A 19,922-nucleotide genomic window follows, 5' to 3' on the forward strand; every position below is an offset into this window, starting at 1 on the left:
CCGCAGATAACTCATTCCCGAATGGCACCTCATCAACACCGCAACCACCCCCCTGTTTCAAAGATGGGGTGTTCCCGAGGTGGATTTATTCGCAAGCGAAACAGCACATGTCGTTACAACTAAAAGTATATTAGTCTATGGTTGCAACGTATGTGTCACGAGACGTTACAGATAGTGGCGCGCTGTTTCATGACGCCTTCAGCCGAGTGTAGAACTTCAGACTGGCGTGGATATTTCCCCCACCAAACTTACTTTCACGAGTCCTAGCGCACCTGAACTCAGCAAAAGGGAAGTACTTACTAGTGGCACCGAGCTGGAAACAATGCTTTTGGGGAGTGGACTTACGAAAAAGGGCGATAGTACCTCCTTATACAATGCCTCACCTACATACGACACAAGTAGGTATGGAACCAACCGTCCACCTCCAAGGACCCATGACCTGTCCCTTTAACTATGGATAATTTCGGGTGGAGTGAAAATAACATCAAATTGAATGGTGGAAGAAAGAGCACTCCTTACTTCCAGATAGCGGCTTTCGACTCTAAAAACTTACAAACCAGCTTGGAACAAATGGAAGACAATGACATGGTGTAACATGAACCTAATGGATCATAATAGCTTTCAACCAATGGAATTGGCCAAATACCTAGGCTACTTTCACTACACGGAGGGTTTGTCGTACAACACCATCCTGGTGCATAGGTCAGCCATGGCCACATTTTTCAAACCGATTATCATTGTAGATATCAGCATCAACGTGGTAGTACAACACAATATGTTACAGGCAATTTCGGTACATAAAACGAAACCTGTCAAACCACCGGTTTGGGATCCAGGACGAGTGGTAGATCATCTTAGGAAAACATCACCGGTGGAGTACAACCTATTCGAAACGTCTCGCAGGACAGCTACCTACTCGGCTGCTTCTCGCATCGGGACGAAGGGTTCATGACCTCACACTACTCAGTAATAGTAGACAATGGATTAGTGGATAAAGGTGACCACATAATTGCATGGCCAATGTTTGGCGCAAAGACAGATACCGCCAAGCATCGTCAATCGGAATGGAAGCTAAGCGCTTCCACGTGTCAAAACATCGACCCAGTATTCTGGTTACGGAAACTCGTCTGCATGTCAAACCCAAGGAGAGGGGAAGGTGGGGATATTTCGGAATTATTTATTTCAAGAGGACCACCAAAACCAGCCACTAGGACAGTTATAGGGAATTGGATAAGGTCAGTACTGTTGGAAGCAGGGGTACAAGAACCACCAGGCAGTGTCCGCTCAGTGGTGGCTTCCTTAAACTGTAAATATACCCAATAGATGATATATTAAAGAGAGGTAACTGGCGTAGTGAGTCGACATTTCACGACAACTACCAGAGAACGATGGACACACCATCATCAGAAGGGGAAAAGAACCCATTAACTTCTCTATTCAACCATATACATTGAAAGTCGCGATGGTCTATACCTCGTCAATGAATCATTGTCACATACAGAAATTTGGCATACCCAACACCAGGTGATAACAAAAAGATATCTCAAGGACTTCAAAGTCAAATTCGAATAATGAAAGGAGTTTTACCTACCAATAAAACTCTTATTATTCATGTTGACTTTGAAGTCCAGGTAACTTCTACCTGGTTCCTTGAGTCATATCATAATGAAGACAAAGAGGTCCCAAACTCCCTACATAAAAAAATAGACGCGCGGGTATGACCAGTAAATAAAAAGGGAGTAATGACCAACGACAAGAAAAAGGAAAATAAATTAGTAGAATATAACCTCACGCGAAGAAGAAAGAGCATACACTATCTCGAGGACTTCAAAGTCAACATGAATAATAAGGGTTTTATTGGTAGGTAAAACTCCTTTCATATTGCGAAATTAAAGTACTTTGCACCAATTTGTCGAACGGAAATATTGAAATTTTTGTACTTTTTACATATTTTTCCCGATATTCAAAATTATAGTATTTTGGTATGTGGCGTACTATACCTGTTTTATTACGTACATAGTACGCGGACCAAAATTATAGTACAAATAGTACTTTAATTATGGTTGGCAGCAGTGTTGCCAACCGTACTATAATTATAGTATGTGTACTATAATTTTCGTCTGCGTACTATGTACGATATAAAACAGGTATAGTACGCCCAAAATACTATAATTTTGAGAAATCGGAAAAAAGTTGCCAATATGAGAAAACAACGTCAAAATAATCCGTGAGAAGCAAAAAAAAATAATCTTCATGTCTAAAAAAAAGTGACGTTAGCCACAGGTTTGCAGTTTGCAAATGCACAATAATTCATAAAACGGCCACTAGTTATAAACTACACAAACAGTCATACAAAAGGTTGTTTGCAAACCTTTCTGCAAATATGGAGTCTAATTTTATAATCCCTCACTTCTATACTATTGTGAAGCGCAATGGCTATCTCGTAAAAAAATGAAATAAAAGGGTTAAATTAATCATAATGTTGATTTCAAAGATTTGAAGACAACTTTGTTTAGGAACGATAATTTTGTTGTTAAACTTGTCTATTTGGTTGAAATTTTAAAAAAAATTGAGTGAATAAATCAATCCAAGGACCATTAATGCATTCACTGGTTTAAAACGACTAACTGAAGGCAAATTGGAGCTTAGGAAATCAAAATGACAACAAAAAAAAGTTCGCCATGTCTCCACTTTTAAATGATTTCTACGCCAGATATATTGAAGCAAACAAAAATCTATTTACTGAGTTCTTGGTTAGGTTGCTAATGCATTTTTCACATTATTTTAGCAAAAAAAGTCGCCTGTGGCGCTGCTTTACTTCGGAGCTATTAAATATGTGGTTGAAAATTCCTGACCCGGGGGATCCGCTTCAGGATGTGGGGTCCATGATAGAATCCATTTGTCAATGAACGAAGATGAATTTGGATCGACTACTATTGAAATTGATTGTGCTAATAAACAAGCACATTCGTCAAAACCTTGTTTATTTTTTTTTTCATTTTTGTATTCGTAAATAGGTACATTGTTGACTATTTAAAAAGGTGTCTGTATTATTAAACAAAATAAGGAGGGAGGCACCAAGATTAGATTTTTTAAAAGGGAGGCGTAGTAACATAAAGTTTGGAATCCACTGACTTCACATTTGAATTTTGTCTAAAAAACAAGACGTTAATTACTTACCCTTCCTGGATATTTTGTCTAAAAAAACAAGACATTAATTACCCCACGTTTAATTTTTTGAAAATGCAGAAAATTATTGGTCATTCAACGCGTACTATATTTTTTGCCGAAATACTATAATTTTGAAGTCACTGTACTATAATTCCACTTTCAAAATATGGCAACACTGGTTGGCAGCACTAGGTCTGGTCTCTACCATTACCAGATGAAAAAAATGGAACGCAATGTTTCTACTTGTCTTTATAATTTATTTTTGTTTGTGCATGTCTAAAAAGTGTTTTATAAACATGATACCTAATAAGTTTTCCACTGTTGACTTAGTTATAAATTTATATACATTCAAAATAAATAACATTATAATGTAATATTACAAGAAGACTGTTGAGGCGACAGTAGACAATCGAATATTTAGCAATAAAAATGATACAAAAATATGATGTAGATGAATAGTCTGTTGAGTGTTGGCAAAACTGAATTTTGTCGATTATATTTTTACTTGTCAGCTTGTCAGTCAGTTTTCTACGTCAAAAATTGTTTTATGTATTTATTTTTGATTTGCAATCTAATAATGACAACGCTACGTTAAGGAATCCGAACAACAAATATTTAACCGACCTTAACTTTGGCATTTATCAATCAAAAGTCATTTGACAGATTAATTTTATTACCGAAATCTTGATCGCATGAAAAAAAAAACAATCGGCGTAGTATAAGAGAATATAATGGATAAATGAACGCTTTTGGATTATTTTCGACAATTTTGTATTGAAAAATATAGAGATGGATGATACAATATCTGGTGAGGACGACTGACTAAATTATTTGAACAATTTGTGCGAGGTTTTCAAGAGAATCAGTGTTTTGCTCGAGAATATTTATTGCAAATTTAATACTTCGATCTTTGCAAATATTTATACGCTTAAATCCTGTTTTTGCACGTAGTTGTAACAGTGTTTATCTTGATATACTCTTCACATGTAAACTCATATTTCTAGTTTCACGGCCGGCTGGGTTATCAGGGGTCGGTGGAAGCGCGGCCAGTGCATCCCTTTTGACCCTTACACCGGGTAGAACTAGGAATATCGCCCAGGATATGGAAGCTCTCAGATTGTCTAGGCAGGACAATCCTTTCTTACAGGTCTGTATTAAAATATTGAGTACTTAGCTATTGTCACCATAATTTATGAAATATTAATCAGCTGGACCTAAATAATTCAAGTTTTACTTGTTCTTTCATTGTACCTAATAATTATTATTTATTTCGAGAATCTTGCTAGCATCTAATGTGCCTCAAGTTGTGCCCATCATCTGGCTTGTAATTAACTTGTTTGCTTGAGATCATTTGGGATCTTTCTTTACTATGGCGTGGACGTGTTTGCTGGCCATAATACTATCTGAATAACATCCATGATAACAATAAATTGTTTACTACATTTTGTCACCTTACTATTAAAACCTTGTAAGTCCATTTGAGAAGAATGCTGAGTGGAATGAAAAAATGTAATAAAAACAATATTTTAAACACCTCTCTAATCGATGAATCTACTAACACTGGTTGTGAAATACGAGGTTTTTATTCCATGTTTGAAACAACGAGACTTACCAGTTTTTAAAATATGTCGATAGATGGACAGCATACTAGTCTAGAGAACCGAGGTTTTGATATGATTTAAAATGTTTTTTTGTTTAAATTTTGTCGAACTAACTTCACTTTTCCATAATATCGGACTTACGAGGTCTTAATAGTAAAATGGCGATTTATAACTTTCAATAATTAATATGTGAAAGTCAACATTTGTAGTGCACTCACCTAACATCGTGTAGGTATCTGTGTTTTTTCTGCAATAATAAATTGTGTAACAATCTCTCACGTCTCTTCTTCCTGCACAGAGAGGTATTGTCTTGTCTCTCCTTACTTCTCAAAGAGAGCCTGGGGGGGAGAGGTTACGTTACACAATTTATATCTATTTTATTAGTCTACCATCTACATGTCTTACCAGTTGTTTTTTCGAGTCGAAAAAACGCATAAGTCGAAGAAAACTTAAAAACATGCAATTTTTATTATAATTGAGTTTATTTCAAAAGATAGGTGAAAATAAAACGAATGTACATACATGCATTTAAGAAAACATTAATATTTATAGAAATTATTGTTTATTCAGATACAAATCGTCAGTGTTTTGTAGAAAGGGAGAATCACCCATTTTGTCAAACAATATGTACCTTATTAGCTTTGTTGTGTAAAAACGGCGAATTTGTATCTCCACAGGGAAGTACTTAAAAACGATAATCGTACAGGCGAATATCCACTTAGTGTTACGGGTAAAAAGCGAATGTGACATATTAGGCTTTTTAAAATATTACAAAGACAGTATTCTTTCTAAGCTTTATCAGGTAATTAATAAATAAATGTCAAAAGTTAAAAATCCTCCTGTAAAATAGCATTTTGGTCAATTCGCCCTTTTTACAAAACACCTTTTCTGCGTAAACTACTTAATAAAGTGCATACAGGTCCAGTGTTGTTTGAATTGTAACCATTTTCTTTTCTTCATAAATAGTATAGCATGTAATAGCATCATTCACTATTTTTGAATCTTTCGCAAATCGTTCTGGATCAGGGTCTTTGAGCCTCAATCCATTCTCAACCATATTTAAATATTCAGCCGTCTTCTTGGTTTAAAATTGCTTCGGTTGTTCATAGTGTTCATTTTTCTAGTTGGTATATATATATGACTGCTCTGGCTTTTTTTCCCAATATAGCCCAGTTTCATCCACATTAAAAATTTGTTGTGGCAGGTAATCCTCATTTTTGTCTGATTTCTGCTAGACTCTTCATAAAATTCGTAGCGCCTTCTGTGTTTGCACTGGCTGCCTCGCCTGTTACTTTGATATTGTGTTATTTATTACGGCCTTTAAATTGTTCAAACCATCGGTGCCTTGCAGTGAGTGTATGACTATCAACACTCACCATTTTTACACTTTAGGACTTGAAAGAGACTCTAGGCTTATCATTAATTCGTGAATCACATCATGTTTGACATGATTAGGGCCTATATTTTTTAATAAACACGATGAAAAAATCGCGAGCACGATATCCTTGGAATAAATCTGAATCTAAGACTCATATTTTGTATTATGTGCGGAGGGAAAGCGGGTGTGGGGTGTGCAAGGCCCTGTGCCAATGCTATTTCACTCTCACAGGAACATAATATTTTACCTAAACACAAGCGCAGAGAAACAAAGTTCCGTCAAAAAAAAAAAAAATTTAAATCGCTTAAGTACGAATTCACGTAAGTCGAATTCGTGTAAGTCGAGGACTTACTGTATTTAAATTTTTTTTCAATTATGTATGTTTTTGAGGTATACCAAATCAATATTGTGTCATGGTACTATGCTAAATTCTAATGTAGCATCATCATAAGCCTTGATGAATCCACTGATCTCTCAAAGCTGATTTTAATCCTTTATACTATTATATAAGTATCCAATAAAACGAAACAAAAATTCGTTTTATATCAATGATTATTATAATATACGGTTTCTACCTAGTAGAAAGTTTAAGTTGATGTGGGGCCTCAAAAAAAAAAAAAACTTCCATTTTCATGAAAAAATAGGTTTATTTCGAAAAGTACAGTACATATAAAAAATAACAAGAATGACAAATTAAAGGTTTTCTTTCCGACACTTCTCCGTTGCTGTTTTTCCTAATTCGGAGAAAATCTTATTTGCAATTGTAGGTAATTCTGGATCTGACAAGACTGTTTTCCTTTCATAAGTGAAATGAATTTTACACTGTTGTGGTTCATTATTAATAGAGACCGGATTATATGTATTTGCATATTTAGCCCATTCTCACCGTTTATTGCATATTTTAACTAAATAATCTAATGATGATGCATATTTTAACTAAATAATCTAGTGATGATGCATATTTTAACTAAATAATCTAGTGATGATGCATATTTTCGCTATATTTACAATATTGTGTAGTATACGTGTCGCCGGCCAAACCTATTAGCTGCACGGCTACATATTTCCCACATACCTGCGAGTATTAAAAAACTTGAAACTTAAGGTTTTGCGTTGACTGAATCTATTCAGTTAATGAATAAAATCCGCCAAATGAACTCATTGCCAGAGGTATTCCCGCGTAAACTTAGAAAAGTTTGAAAACATTTTCAACAATAACCCAGGTTTTCAACCTTTGTGTCAAATTGATAGTTTTATTAATGGGACAGATAAACTTTTGCCAGAAATAATAAGTGCTAACATAGCACCCAAATTCAAATACTGCCCAGTTACCTCAGTGGATGTGGAAGGGTCCTTTTTCACTTATAAAAATATTTTGAGTGATCGAAGACACAATCTTACTACCTAACATTTGGAACAGTACCTGTTAACGTTTACAAGAGTAAGAAAATGTTAAATAATTGTTAATTAATAATTAATAATTATCATCGATACTTCCTAATTGTATGCTGATTTTGAAATAAAAAAACTAAAAATTACTATTTTTTTATTATTTAATGTTGCATAGTTTGACACTTTTCATGCATATTTCAAGCTTTTTATGTTGCATATAATCCGGTCTCTAGTTATTAATAATTAAGTACTTATGTATAAATAAAAATTGTAAAAATTAGTTACTTATAAATTTTTTTGGATCGCAAAGATATTCATTTTGAGCCACGAGTTTGGTATACTTGATGTAGGTAAATAATCTGCCAAATCGATATAAGGAATATACAGTAGATGAGGGTGATAACTTGTAAAGATATACCACCATAGATCGTCCCTTGTTCGAATTTAGAACTAAGCTCATCACAGTATAAAAAGTATTTAATGATTATGTCAAATGTTAGCATGTGGCACCCTCACTCAGCGGACAACTTATACTGGTGGATCTATAACACATTTTTTAAATTTCAAATTTCAGCAAGTCATGTCCAGCCGAGAGAGTTTGATTGAAAGTTCGTTAGATGAATGTGAATCGGACGATGCCGTTTTAATGGCGCAGGTAATATAAATTAGTTATAATACATAACAGGCTGCAAAATAATTATAAATATATTAGTAAATATTTCATTGTATGTGTGTTTTTAAAGGAGTTCTGTCACGGTTCGATTGATTTATTGTCTGAAGACCCCTTGACGTTGAAAGAAGTCCACGATCATATGATTAGATCCCCGCCGCCAATATCTTGTTGGCCTCAAGGTAAATACCATTAAACCACTCCTATCCTATTTTATATATTATTATCTTAACAAAAAACTATTGTTCAGGCACATACATAATAATTATTATATTCTGACTTTGTAATTGTCAATTTGTATGTAGCTAATATTATATTAAGTAAAAAAAAAAAAAAAATGTTTTATAATAACTGATTCTAGCCATATAATTAATATTCACAAAGCCTCTGGTACCAAACTAATCCAATAGTGCAGGTCACTATTGATCCAATTACAGAATACCTTCAAATTAGATGTTTGCGGTTATGACAATGAAAATGACTTGGTACAATGATATGATACACTATTACGTATGTACTTACATAACATCTTCTAAAATATCCAATTACAGAATACCTTCAAATTAGATGTTTGCGGTTATGACAATGAAAATGACTTGGTACAATGATATGATACACTATTACGCAGTGGCGCACCCAGGGGGTGGGCCAAGGGGCCCTGGCACCCCCCAAACATGAAAATTATCAGAATGATTTTAAACATTGAAATTTAAAGCCAATAAACTATACCTTGGGGCCTAAAAACACGGCAAAAAATGATTTGTAATTCTCCAGCACCCCTTTTAGAAAAAATTCTTAGTTTTTAATTTCTAACACAACACTAATCTCAGGTTTTTTAAAACCCAATCCTTAATGGAACTGTCAAAAAATTCTCGGTGTTTACCCGAATTCCGGAGTGGTGTAGGTCATGGCTGGGGAGGGCTGACAGGCCTCTAGCCTGGGGGCCGGGGCTGTGGGGGGCTCGGCGTGTCGGGTTGACCAGATAAGTGAGATAAACACACACCATAAATTAGCCTTAATAGTAAAAAGTCGCCTGCGGCGCCATTATACTTCACGGTCATGAACATTTTCAATTACTTATATAATTGTGCAATATATTTTTTGACTATTATGTGTCGATACTCGACAGCTTCATTATTAAAGTAGATGTATTAAAAATCGCCAATAATTCACTGTATAAGTACCCTTAATTTGAACTAAAACACAATTTGAAAAACGTTAATTTAGTGTTTCACACTGCCTTTAATCTTAGCGGTAGGTAGGGGGGCCGCCAATCCTAGTCTGAGGGCCCGTTTCAGGTTGTGGGGACCATGGTGTAGGTAATAGACAAAAGACCGATAAACGAGAAGAAGAAAAAGAGCCTATGAGACTAATTTACATTCTCTTCCTTGGGCCCCCCCCAATATTAAATCCTGGGTGCGCCACTGCTATTACGTATGTACTTACATAACATCTTCTAAAATATTCAAACAAAGTTAAATATTCAAAAAACACTTCTCTTTATTCAACGAATAATTCACAAGATTTATTAAGAATCCAATACTCTTTGTTGAACATGTATAATTCAGGAACACCTCAAAAATATCTTATTAGAAAACATCTTGAAATAAATATGTTGCCGGATGGGACTCATCGACCGGAATCCGATGGATAGATGATAGAGCGATAGATGCGATAGAACATTGATTTGTTTCTGAGGTATTTCCGAATTTTTATGTAAACTGTTCGATTACATTTGAAAAAAAAAACATTATTTTCAAGCCATTTTCAATGTGCTCTGTAAAGTTTACCATTAAAAATATTTTACACCTTTCGAATACAGAACAAACAAGCAATTAACGTTTTAAATAATATTTGGTTTAGGCATAGACAATCTATCTCCAAGAGCGTCCAGTGCGTTTGACTTCACTGGGTCTTCCCCGCATTCTATTTCCTACAGTGCCCTCTCTATTAACAATCCTGAACATTCGAAGGTTACTAACAAAATTCTTCTAATCTGCTTCTATGTGTGTTTAAGCATGTGTGTTCTGTCCAAACTGAGCTAACAATGTCTTTATCATAGATGTCAAGAATGAAAATGATAGTTTTTTAATCATTGTGGCCATTATTCTTAACACTTTACCTACCACTCCAGTCGATGTGGCGTCTTGTATTAGTAGCTAGATATTACGAACCGCATATCCTACAGTGGCGTCTGTAGAGACGTGCAACTTTGCCATACAAAACAATGCGATTTAAAGATTTATCAACTGATAGTTAAACACGCACTCGAAATATGAATTCACTTTTATCCAGTGCTGGAAATTAATTAGTTCAATCATAAATCACACTTCAAAATGGCACCGAAGTGTAATTTCTCGATGAATGGATCTTTTGAAAAGTCTGAAATTTTGTTTTATATTGTTACAAAAGTAACTGTGTGGTAGATTTGTGATACTAGATATACTGATTTAAATCACAAATTCATGATAAAGAAATATCATAATTTGTTGCATTTATGTATTTTAAATATTTTTTGAAAATATGTATTTATATGAATAGGGTCAAAAGTTATAATATTATAAATAATTGTTAATTTAGCGATCGAAATTTTCTGATCTTTATCGAACATTGCCGGCATTTGGTTTACCTACCTACTTTGAATAATTTGCGCGGTAGGTAAAGTGTTAAAACAAATTGTTACCGACTGTGTACTTTAAAAATTCATGTAATAGGTTAAATTTAATTTATATTACACAAATTCAAATTATATTCATAAATATTTGTACATTATAACAATAACCTATATTCTGTGTATTGATTAGCTTTTCTTCATTTAATAACCTAGATACTATCGATTGTGAACATTTTTTATTTATTGAATTCATGTTTCTCAATGTTTTTGTGGAAAAAAAATGTTTCATGTGTAGTGTTCGAGCTGAACTGAAGCTTTTTTCTTGATCTAAGTTTTGTATGCACAATATATGTTTTTATTTATCTATTATGTCATGTCCGAAACGTATATTTGCACGTCTACCAACTTTGTGTGAAAATGTTTTTATTAATGTATCTTTCGTACATAATAGGGGAGGGGGTACCCATAAGGGCTTGCGCAGACAGAGAGCGGTCAGGCGGTCTGCGTTCCGCGTTCGGAGTTCTGCGTTCTTTGTACTGTATGGACTTCATACTGTATGGGTACACAGCCGGCGGTCAGACCGCGCCGGTCAATTGGAACGCTAGCGTTCTAGAGTTCTATTCCCGGAATTACAAAGAACGCCATACCTCCCGTCCAGTCCCGTCATAGGAATTTGAGCAGTCACACAACATAGAGCGAAACCACACGGGGGAGTGAGTACGCAACAGCAGTGCTTTCTCACTTCCACTCGCAGTCGGAATATAGCGGTCTCGCATTATGCAGCGCCTGTGTCACTACAACGTTTGTAAACAAATGGAACGCTTATTGTTGACCGCCACCTGTCTGCTGTCCCTGAACGCTAGCGGTCAACGGTCGGTTGAACGCAGAACTCCGACCGCTCTCTGTCTGCGCAAGCCCTAAGCTATCAATTATTCCAAAGTTAAACACGTGTCAATTAAAAATTTATGTTATTTCTTATAATAATTTTTTCCCACGTCTTCTGTAAATTATCAAATTCATTCTTATAAAAATGTGCTGGCCAAGATTAAAAATATGATTCGAGGTGATCTTTAATGTCACTGAAAATTATAATATTTTTGGGAGAATGTTCGACACATATATCTAAACAAATGAATCTAATGGTACAATATTGAGTGAACATTGTGGATTAGATTTAGGTAAGATGTACGTCTTCCGAGTCGAGCTACATTGTTTAGTTCTTGTTTCTGCTGCACGGGTCTTGCTGTATCATGCGTTTTTTGCAAATTTGTCAAGATATCTTTCTGATTTCATAAAGGAGTCTTTGCACCTTCAACCGAGTGGCCCTGAGTGTGTTGGTTATTTTTCTTGCATGTTTAATTTTGAATCCTGATTTATCAGATTAGTCAAAATCACCACTGGCAAATTTTCTAAACCGGCATTGGCATTAATTATTGACCTTCATAAATAGATGTCGCAACTTTTTATTGTTATGGTTGTTGCGTTAACTCACAATTAAAAATGAAACAACATGTAAACACATGTATTCTTCAAAAGTTTGGCAGTTCACTCATTTTATTTTGGGGTAAAAGAAACTTTTCTTTTGGCTCAAAACATAAAATCCATAATCATGTTAACACTATACGACAACGAAACGTATCTTCACAACACTAATGTTAGAGACTTAATTTTTAAATATGGCTAATTTATTTATTAAAAAAGATTGATGACTTTTGGGTACTCCTGATAATATTTGACAGTTTTAAAGGACAGCACTTTTTATTATGGTATTGGTACTTTTCTCTCTCACTGCCTTGAAAGGTATACACATGCCTACACATCATATTATGTACTCAGCATTATTTTCATACGTAGTAGTTTTATTTAAAAAAAAAATCACTTCCATAAAACTCACTACTGTAGCTGTTGATTAATATATTTCGTAACCCATCTTTGGTAATATTTATTTGCAACACTGTTTTATCAAAGGTCTAATAATCATCATTGATCATTTTGTGCTTTTGTGACGCATTATGATGTATTGATTTTATTTTGCAATTGCTTGTTCTTCATCATTCAAGAAATTCACTCTGCATAACTGATGGTTTTGTTTTAAATACTGATTTTTTGAATCAATATTTACAGGATTTCATGGGCTCTTCGTCGATTCTCCGTAAATCACCACTCAGAGTGACTGCAAAACTTCATAACACAAGCGAAGACTCCTATTTGCATGGTAAGACTTTTATTTTAAACAGATAGATCTTCACGTGTGTAAGTCGTAAGAGTGTCGGCATAGTTTTTAATCTCACTGTTATTACTGAAACACCAATTCAAACAGAGAATTTTTTGGAAGTGTTAATTTGTTATTATATGTTCACGAGGCTTTTTAAAAGGCACGTCAAACAAAATATCAAATGTGTTTTCGTCCAAATATTAAAGGACTAAAATCAGTAATGGTTTGTGATTTATAAACCAACTGTGCAAGGATTTACTTGCACCGATAGTGAGTATTTTAAACTCGCGATAATAACTGTTTACATGTAAAAGTGCTGACTGTCTCTCCAATCTCATTCTTCAATAGTAAGCGAGACGCGATGTTACGAGGGTGGGTCAATAATTCCTTAGAAAAAAGCATTAAAACAGTTTTTATTTTTGTATTTTTTTTTTATTTCTCAACATAATCTCATTGGAGCTCAATACACTTGGTTAGACGTTTCTCAATTTTTTTTAAACCGTCAGAAAAATAAGTTTTCAGAAGGTCCTCAAAATAAGCATTTGTCCGATCGATGACTTCTTCATTTGAAAAAAAACGTTGTCCACTTAGCCATTTTTTTAAGTTTGGGAAAAGGAAAAAGTCACTGGGGGCTAAATCTGGCGAATACGGTGGGTGGTCGACCAATTCAAACTTCAATTCTTCAATTTTAGCCATTGATCGTAAACATGTGTGAACACGGACATTGTCCTGATGAAAGAGGATTTTTTTCCTGTTTAAATGAGGCCGTTTTTCTTCAATTTTGTTTTTTAGCTGGTCCAGTAAAGATGCATAATAATCCCCTGTTATTGTTTTTCCTTTTTCCAAATAGTCAACGAAAATAAGTTCACGTGCATCCCAAAATACAGTAGCCATAACCTTACCAGCTGATTTTACGGTTTTCGCCTTCTTTGGACATGGTTTGCCTTCGCAATCCACTGCTTTGACTGTTCTTTCGTCTCGGGAGTATAGTGGTGTATCCATGTTTTATCTACAGTCACAAAGCGACGAAAAAATTCATCCGGATTGCGTTGCATGAGCGATAACAGGGCTTTAGAGGCCACCACCCTATTGCGTTTATTGCCGACTGTGAGCAAACGCGGCACCCATCTTGCAGAAATATTTTTCATGCCCAATTTGTCATGTAAAATAGAAATGACGCTACCTTTTGAGATCCCTGTAACCTCAATTATCTCACTCAACTTTAATCTTCGGTCACTTAACACCATATCGTGGATTTTATTGATCATTTCTGGTGTAGTCACCTCTACAGGACGTCCTGAGCGTGGTTCATCCTTTGTTGATGTACGACCACGTTTAAATTCATTTAACCAGTTATAAATAGTTAAGTGAAGGAGCAGATATGCCGTGAACTAAATCCAACTCATTTTTTATTTCCTTTGCTGTTAACCCTTTTATATTAAAATGTTTAATAACAGCTCTAAACTCAATTTTCTCCATTTTCCATTTTTCCATTTTCCACAAGCAAATTTTTTTTTTAAATGTACGAGAAACACACAACAACCCGACCAATCTGATTGAAACTTCGCAGCATACTGAATCGGTAGTGCCGCTGCATGAAAACAAACCGCTTACAGTACTAGTCGCGCCACCTGTCGGCTTTTCTAAGGACTTATTGACCCACCCTCGTATCATTGTTTGGTACTATTTCGTGAAGATCAGTTAACCTCAACATGAGTCTGCGTGGTGTAGTTCGTTTTTTACCAGGAGGTTCACTACTATTGTTCTACTGCGCAGGCGCATATATTGAGCAGGCGCATATATTGCGCAGTCCAATTGTCGCATGAAAATTCATAGGCTATTCAACTTTTTTGATTCATGCATGCAATCTTGCAATTTGCACGATAACATGTGCAATGGCCGCGGTAATTCGTACTGTCAGCAGTAAATCCATGCATGTGTAAATGGCGTATTAGGTATATAACTATTTCTTTTTTTATTAATTTAGAAATTATATCACTGGTGCATAAATTTTTGCAATTTGCCGAGACTATTTACAAGAATCCATTCATTCGTGTGAACTTTGTCAAATGCATCGGTCATGCTATGTCTAGCTCAGAGGCGGGATGTTAACTACTAGGTATTGCAATACCGAATGAATATATCAAAACCGGTATTTCATTATTATTGAATATCGGTATTCATCAAAACATATAGAAAAAAGAAGTACCTACATATCTATTTAACACTATTTTTTAGCAACCTGCCTGCATTTTTATTATGTTGACCTTTGTAAATATGTATAGATCATAATATTTTTAAACTGATAATTTTTACAAATACTATAAGTCCGGGTACAGAAAAATCTCTCAAATTCAATGTTTGTTGGATGTACTATCAACGTTGGATCAATAGTTATAAAGTAATTGGAAATATTTGCAACTAATGTTTTTTTTTTCGAAATATGTTAATTCATCGCGACAATTCTATAAGTATGTTTGAGGGATTTTGTTCTAATTTTATTTAACTTTTGTTGATTTCACTTCATATATTTGCGTTTTGGCAGCATTAAACTTACACAATATAGTAGTAATGAAAAAATAAGATTAAATTCATTTTTGAAATACATATGCTTTCTTAATACTGAAAATACCAGTATTTTGGAGTTTTGAAACCGGTATTTCAGTATCGATAAATAATTGAATACCTGGTTTTAAATACCGGTATTGCAATCCCTATTCACTACATGTTACATTTTATTAAGAAATAATTCTCCAAATTAATTGATTTTATTACAAGTCAAGCTAAATATTGAATGTTAAATATGTAATTGTTTACTATCGAGCCTTTACCTCTGCCGTATTTCACCTATGTTACTAAAATAACCTAATGTCGCACAGGGCTAATCTATGTAATGGGTTGTTTTCAATATATTATAAAAGTTATAACTACATAGTATACACAGTGTATATAACCTGATTATTATCTTTTTCAATAGGTGATTTCAGAAGTAATGTTCGGAATAACAATGCCCTCCGAATAAGATCTACTTCCAGACCCATTTCTCCAAATACCAGAGATTCCAGTTCGCTGAGACCGCTCTCTCTACCTGGTGAATGTTTATCGATTTTTACAATGTTGTATCCCTATTTTCTTAAAATAAGGAATTGAGTAATTTCTCAGGTAGGATAGGAAAGGATAATTTAAAAGGAAATATTTTTTACAAAATATAAATTAAAACAGAGTTAAGCATCACAGCATATTTAGTATAATCGGGAATGCGCGTCCTCCGTCCATCCATGGCACGGCCATCTGAGGTGGCTCAATTTTGGACTATCATATAAACCGTAAAGCTTGTTGTTTTTCATTTTCTGCCATAACTGCGTGTCATTGATAATAGCAGCATGATAGGATGCAGTGTGCTCCGCTCAAATGACTCAAGCACTCAGTCATCACTATTTGTTAACCATTTAATTTCCATCATTACACATCGAGATTTTTTTAAAATTTCACTTAATTTTGTATAGTGTTTCTGCATTTAAATTTAATATGTTGTCCGATTTCAGGAGAATCGCACATGAAAACAGCCTTGGGCAAATCCAGACAGGCGTCTCAGCACACCGATAGGTTTTCATTATTGCATCATCCCGTGCCCATCAGAAGAGGCGGCGGAATGAAGAGCGCTCTCCCGGAAGACAGTGTCCACCTCGTCCAGGATTGCGACAAATAATACGCTTTGCAACGCAACGTTGAGAAAAATCCTTTTACCCCTGTGTACTTAAATTTTCTTGAATCGAATGTACGTACAGTTGGGTGTTAGATAACCTCCATTATTCGACGTGCCTGCAATGTCGCATCTATATTATCCTATATCGTATCGTCTGAAGTATAAAATACAGGTGACCAATGTTTGTATAGGTAATGTAAACTTACAACTTAAGTTTTTGTATTACGTCTTTAATAAATGACTAAGCAACAATGCGTGCTTGTATTATGCGTTTTACAACAATTTCTTTGCCACGCTGAGGGTGAATTGAATATTATATTCCATGCAATACTATGTTTGGCGATGCACGGTTGTCGAAGGGAATATCGGTATCCCCAGTGTGCTTCTCCAAATAGAGGGTTTTCATTAGCCATCATTATATTGCCTATAATAGGTATCTAAAACAATTTTAAAGATTCTATAATGCTCTGAAAACTTTACCTTAAAATGTATGTCTCAAATAATTTGACTTCATTTTTGCACTGAAGTAATTTTAATAGATTTCCGCAAGCCATTTGCTTTCTTTCTCATAATATTGAAATAGTTCCTAATTTTTTTAAATTAAAAAATACCCTACAGGTAGTCATATTGAATAGGTAATATTTTCCGTTATCAATTTTTATTTGCTTTTATCAATTGTTACTTTTCGGCAGTAACGTAATACATATCTATTTTGCAAAATTATTATGGAAGACAAAATTAATGGTAAGTTATATGCTGAAAAATATAGTATGTATCCACATAGGTATTTTGTGAATTATTATACATAGATTTTAGAAATTTTAGTAATGTTTGTGGAATTTATATGTAAATTTTAACATGATTTATCTATGAAATCTGTTTCTATCATATTTTCAGTAATCAAATTATCATTTTTAGTACCTATATAATGAGTAAAATATAGAAAAGGGATTAAGTATTTTAGACTATGGAAGAAAATGTTTAGCAAGAATTTTGGATTTAACTATGTTCTATGTTCTTAGATTAATTAAAACTTGAATTATCTTCAGATAATTCATTGCAAAACCAAAAACATATAGTAACATTCTACGATAAAACAAAAAGCTTTGCTGTAAAACCATTATAATGTTTTACAGTTCAATTGATAATAATAATGGCAGAATGTCTGAATCCCACCCCCTCCTGGAAAATAGTCATATTGGATCTTGGCCATGGACATAATAGGTTGAGCGAATGGCTAACAATCTGTTAAAAGATCCTCCTCAGGATGATGACCATGACGTATACCAGTCTGTTATCAATGAATTGTGTTACAAACTTACTATTTCCAATGTCTTTCAGTGACTGTTTCCTCGTCCAATTTTCATGCTTCACATTTTCGACCGATGCTGTTACTATTTAGTAGTGAAAGTAAATTTAAATTGTAGAGAAATAGATGTCGAACGAGAACACTATTCCATATTAGATAATGAATAAATTTATGTGTGTTGTTACTTCCTAGTCCAAATTGTTTATAAATGAAAATAGTATAGATATTTTAAAGTTATCAAAACTATAGCTGTATTACGATAGATTATTATTTATTTTAATTGCTTATAAAATGGTCAGATTTAAATTCCGTATTTGCGATTGATTTTTAAAACCAAAATAAACAATTAATGTTATTAATTTAACACGAAACAGATTGCATATTTTTTGCTATCAATTACACAATTTCGTAATAGCCTGACAAATGTATTTTAACTATGTATAGCCTCTCGCTGGTGTCCACTAGTCAATAGAATTACTCTGACATAGTATGTATATAAACATTTGCCTAATTTGGTAATTTTTCCTTTTAGCTTGTCTATGGTTTTAATTACATTGATATCTTGACCATAGAAGGCTGTTATTATTTTTCTAGGATAAGTTATTAAAAAGACAGTTATAGTAGACCATGAAACAATATTATGTCGTAGTCTTTATTAATTATAATGTTATAAGCATTTAGTCATTTAGTGTTAAATTGTATGTTATGTAGCTGAAAGCAAATGGGTAAATTCATAAGAAAAACATATTGAGAACATACCGTCTCTGTTCTGGCAGAACACACTAACTGGAGAATACTAGTTTTGAGTAATTTGACTTTGAAGTTGTTAAAATGTTTGAAATGGTCTATCATGTGAGTTTATTAAGTAATCGTAAAAGGGATGACTTTAAAATAAAGACTTTATTTATTAAGAAGGTTTCCAGACGGTAAAGTTTGAAATAAGGAACATTTTGGTATAACTAACTCAATATGTCATTTTTTCGAATTAGTGTCCTGCCAGAACAGTGACGATACTTAGTTTGGTTTTAATAGTAGAGGTATCTTTTTCGTGTATAAATAAGTTTCGATTAGATTCTCTTTATAATTCTGTGCGGTTTCGAGAGTTACGTATTTGGAATGCGTTTATAATAATTAGACTGATTTCTATAATTAGTTTGCACATCTCAAATCGGCTTTAATCTGTTAGAATCCATAAAAAGATATTAGACAACGTTCTCATACCAATACAGATGAGACTGTTTAAAAAATATAAAGAAAAATCAATGAATTTATCATTCAATTGAGATGCAGATAGCTAAGTTCATATCTATACATGAGTCGTGATTATATATATTTTTCTGCTATAATAGTTCAATTTTTAATGATGTTGTAGTGGTACCACAGTGAAAGTGAAGTATGATAATTAATTCCATTTCTTCCACTGCGCAAGAAGTAGGCAGGCTAATTTATATGTCTGTGGTTATCTAATACCGAGTTTAAATTGCTGCTGTCGTATCGACTCACTTGTGGAAAAAAATGTAATTTGTGCTATGTAAACCGATGAAAATGTATACACCCGCAATATATAGCACTAGTCTACATAATATAAGTATCTTAGTCATATTATATGATATCTGGTTATATTCTCATACATAATATATTATTGTACACTTAATTATTAACGATTTATTTATGTTTTGGTTGTACTCATTTAATGTAGGTACTGTGCTATGACCATTTTGAAAGATTTGAATGTGCATTCGATTTTTGCATCGGTTTTCCCAGATCAATTATTATATTTACAAAATAAAACTTGCTATTTTGTATGTAGACAGAGTCTATTTTTTATCTATTTCAATACCTATATTTAATTTTTTTGTTTATCAA

General features: G+C 33.9%; 1 protein-coding gene across 1 annotated transcript; it reads left to right on the forward strand.

Moving 5' to 3' along the window:
- Positions 1-3,674: 3,674 nt before the first annotated feature.
- On the forward strand, positions 3,675-19,297 carry LOC147075649 (uncharacterized). The gene is made up of 8 exons (XM_085941948.1): positions 3,675-3,979; positions 4,176-4,318; positions 8,117-8,197; positions 8,286-8,394; positions 10,076-10,185; positions 12,951-13,041; positions 16,019-16,132; positions 16,587-19,297. Exons 1-8 carry the CDS (start codon positions 3,961-3,963, stop codon positions 16,748-16,750), a joined length of 831 nt encoding a protein of 276 aa, XP_085798074.1. The 5' UTR covers positions 3,675-3,960; the 3' UTR covers positions 16,751-19,297.
- The last annotated feature ends 625 nt before the right edge of the window (positions 19,298-19,922 follow it).

The sequence above is a fragment of the Rhyacophila brunnea genome, unplaced genomic scaffold, assembly GCF_057557595.1.
Source record: "Rhyacophila brunnea isolate RB1 unplaced genomic scaffold, BYU_Rbru_1.0 scaffold_14, whole genome shotgun sequence".
NCBI lineage: Eukaryota > Metazoa > Arthropoda > Insecta > Trichoptera > Rhyacophilidae > Rhyacophila > Rhyacophila brunnea.

Excerpts from the sequence above, each read along its gene's own strand:
- LOC147075649 (XM_085941948.1), top strand. Across the intron at positions 13,042-16,018 it reads CGAAGACTCCTATTTGCATG|GTGATTTCAGAAGTAATGTT; the intron begins GTAAGACTTTTA and ends CTTTTTCAATAG. Across the intron at positions 16,133-16,586 it reads GAGACCGCTCTCTCTACCTG|GAGAATCGCACATGAAAACA; the intron begins GTGAATGTTTAT and ends GTCCGATTTCAG.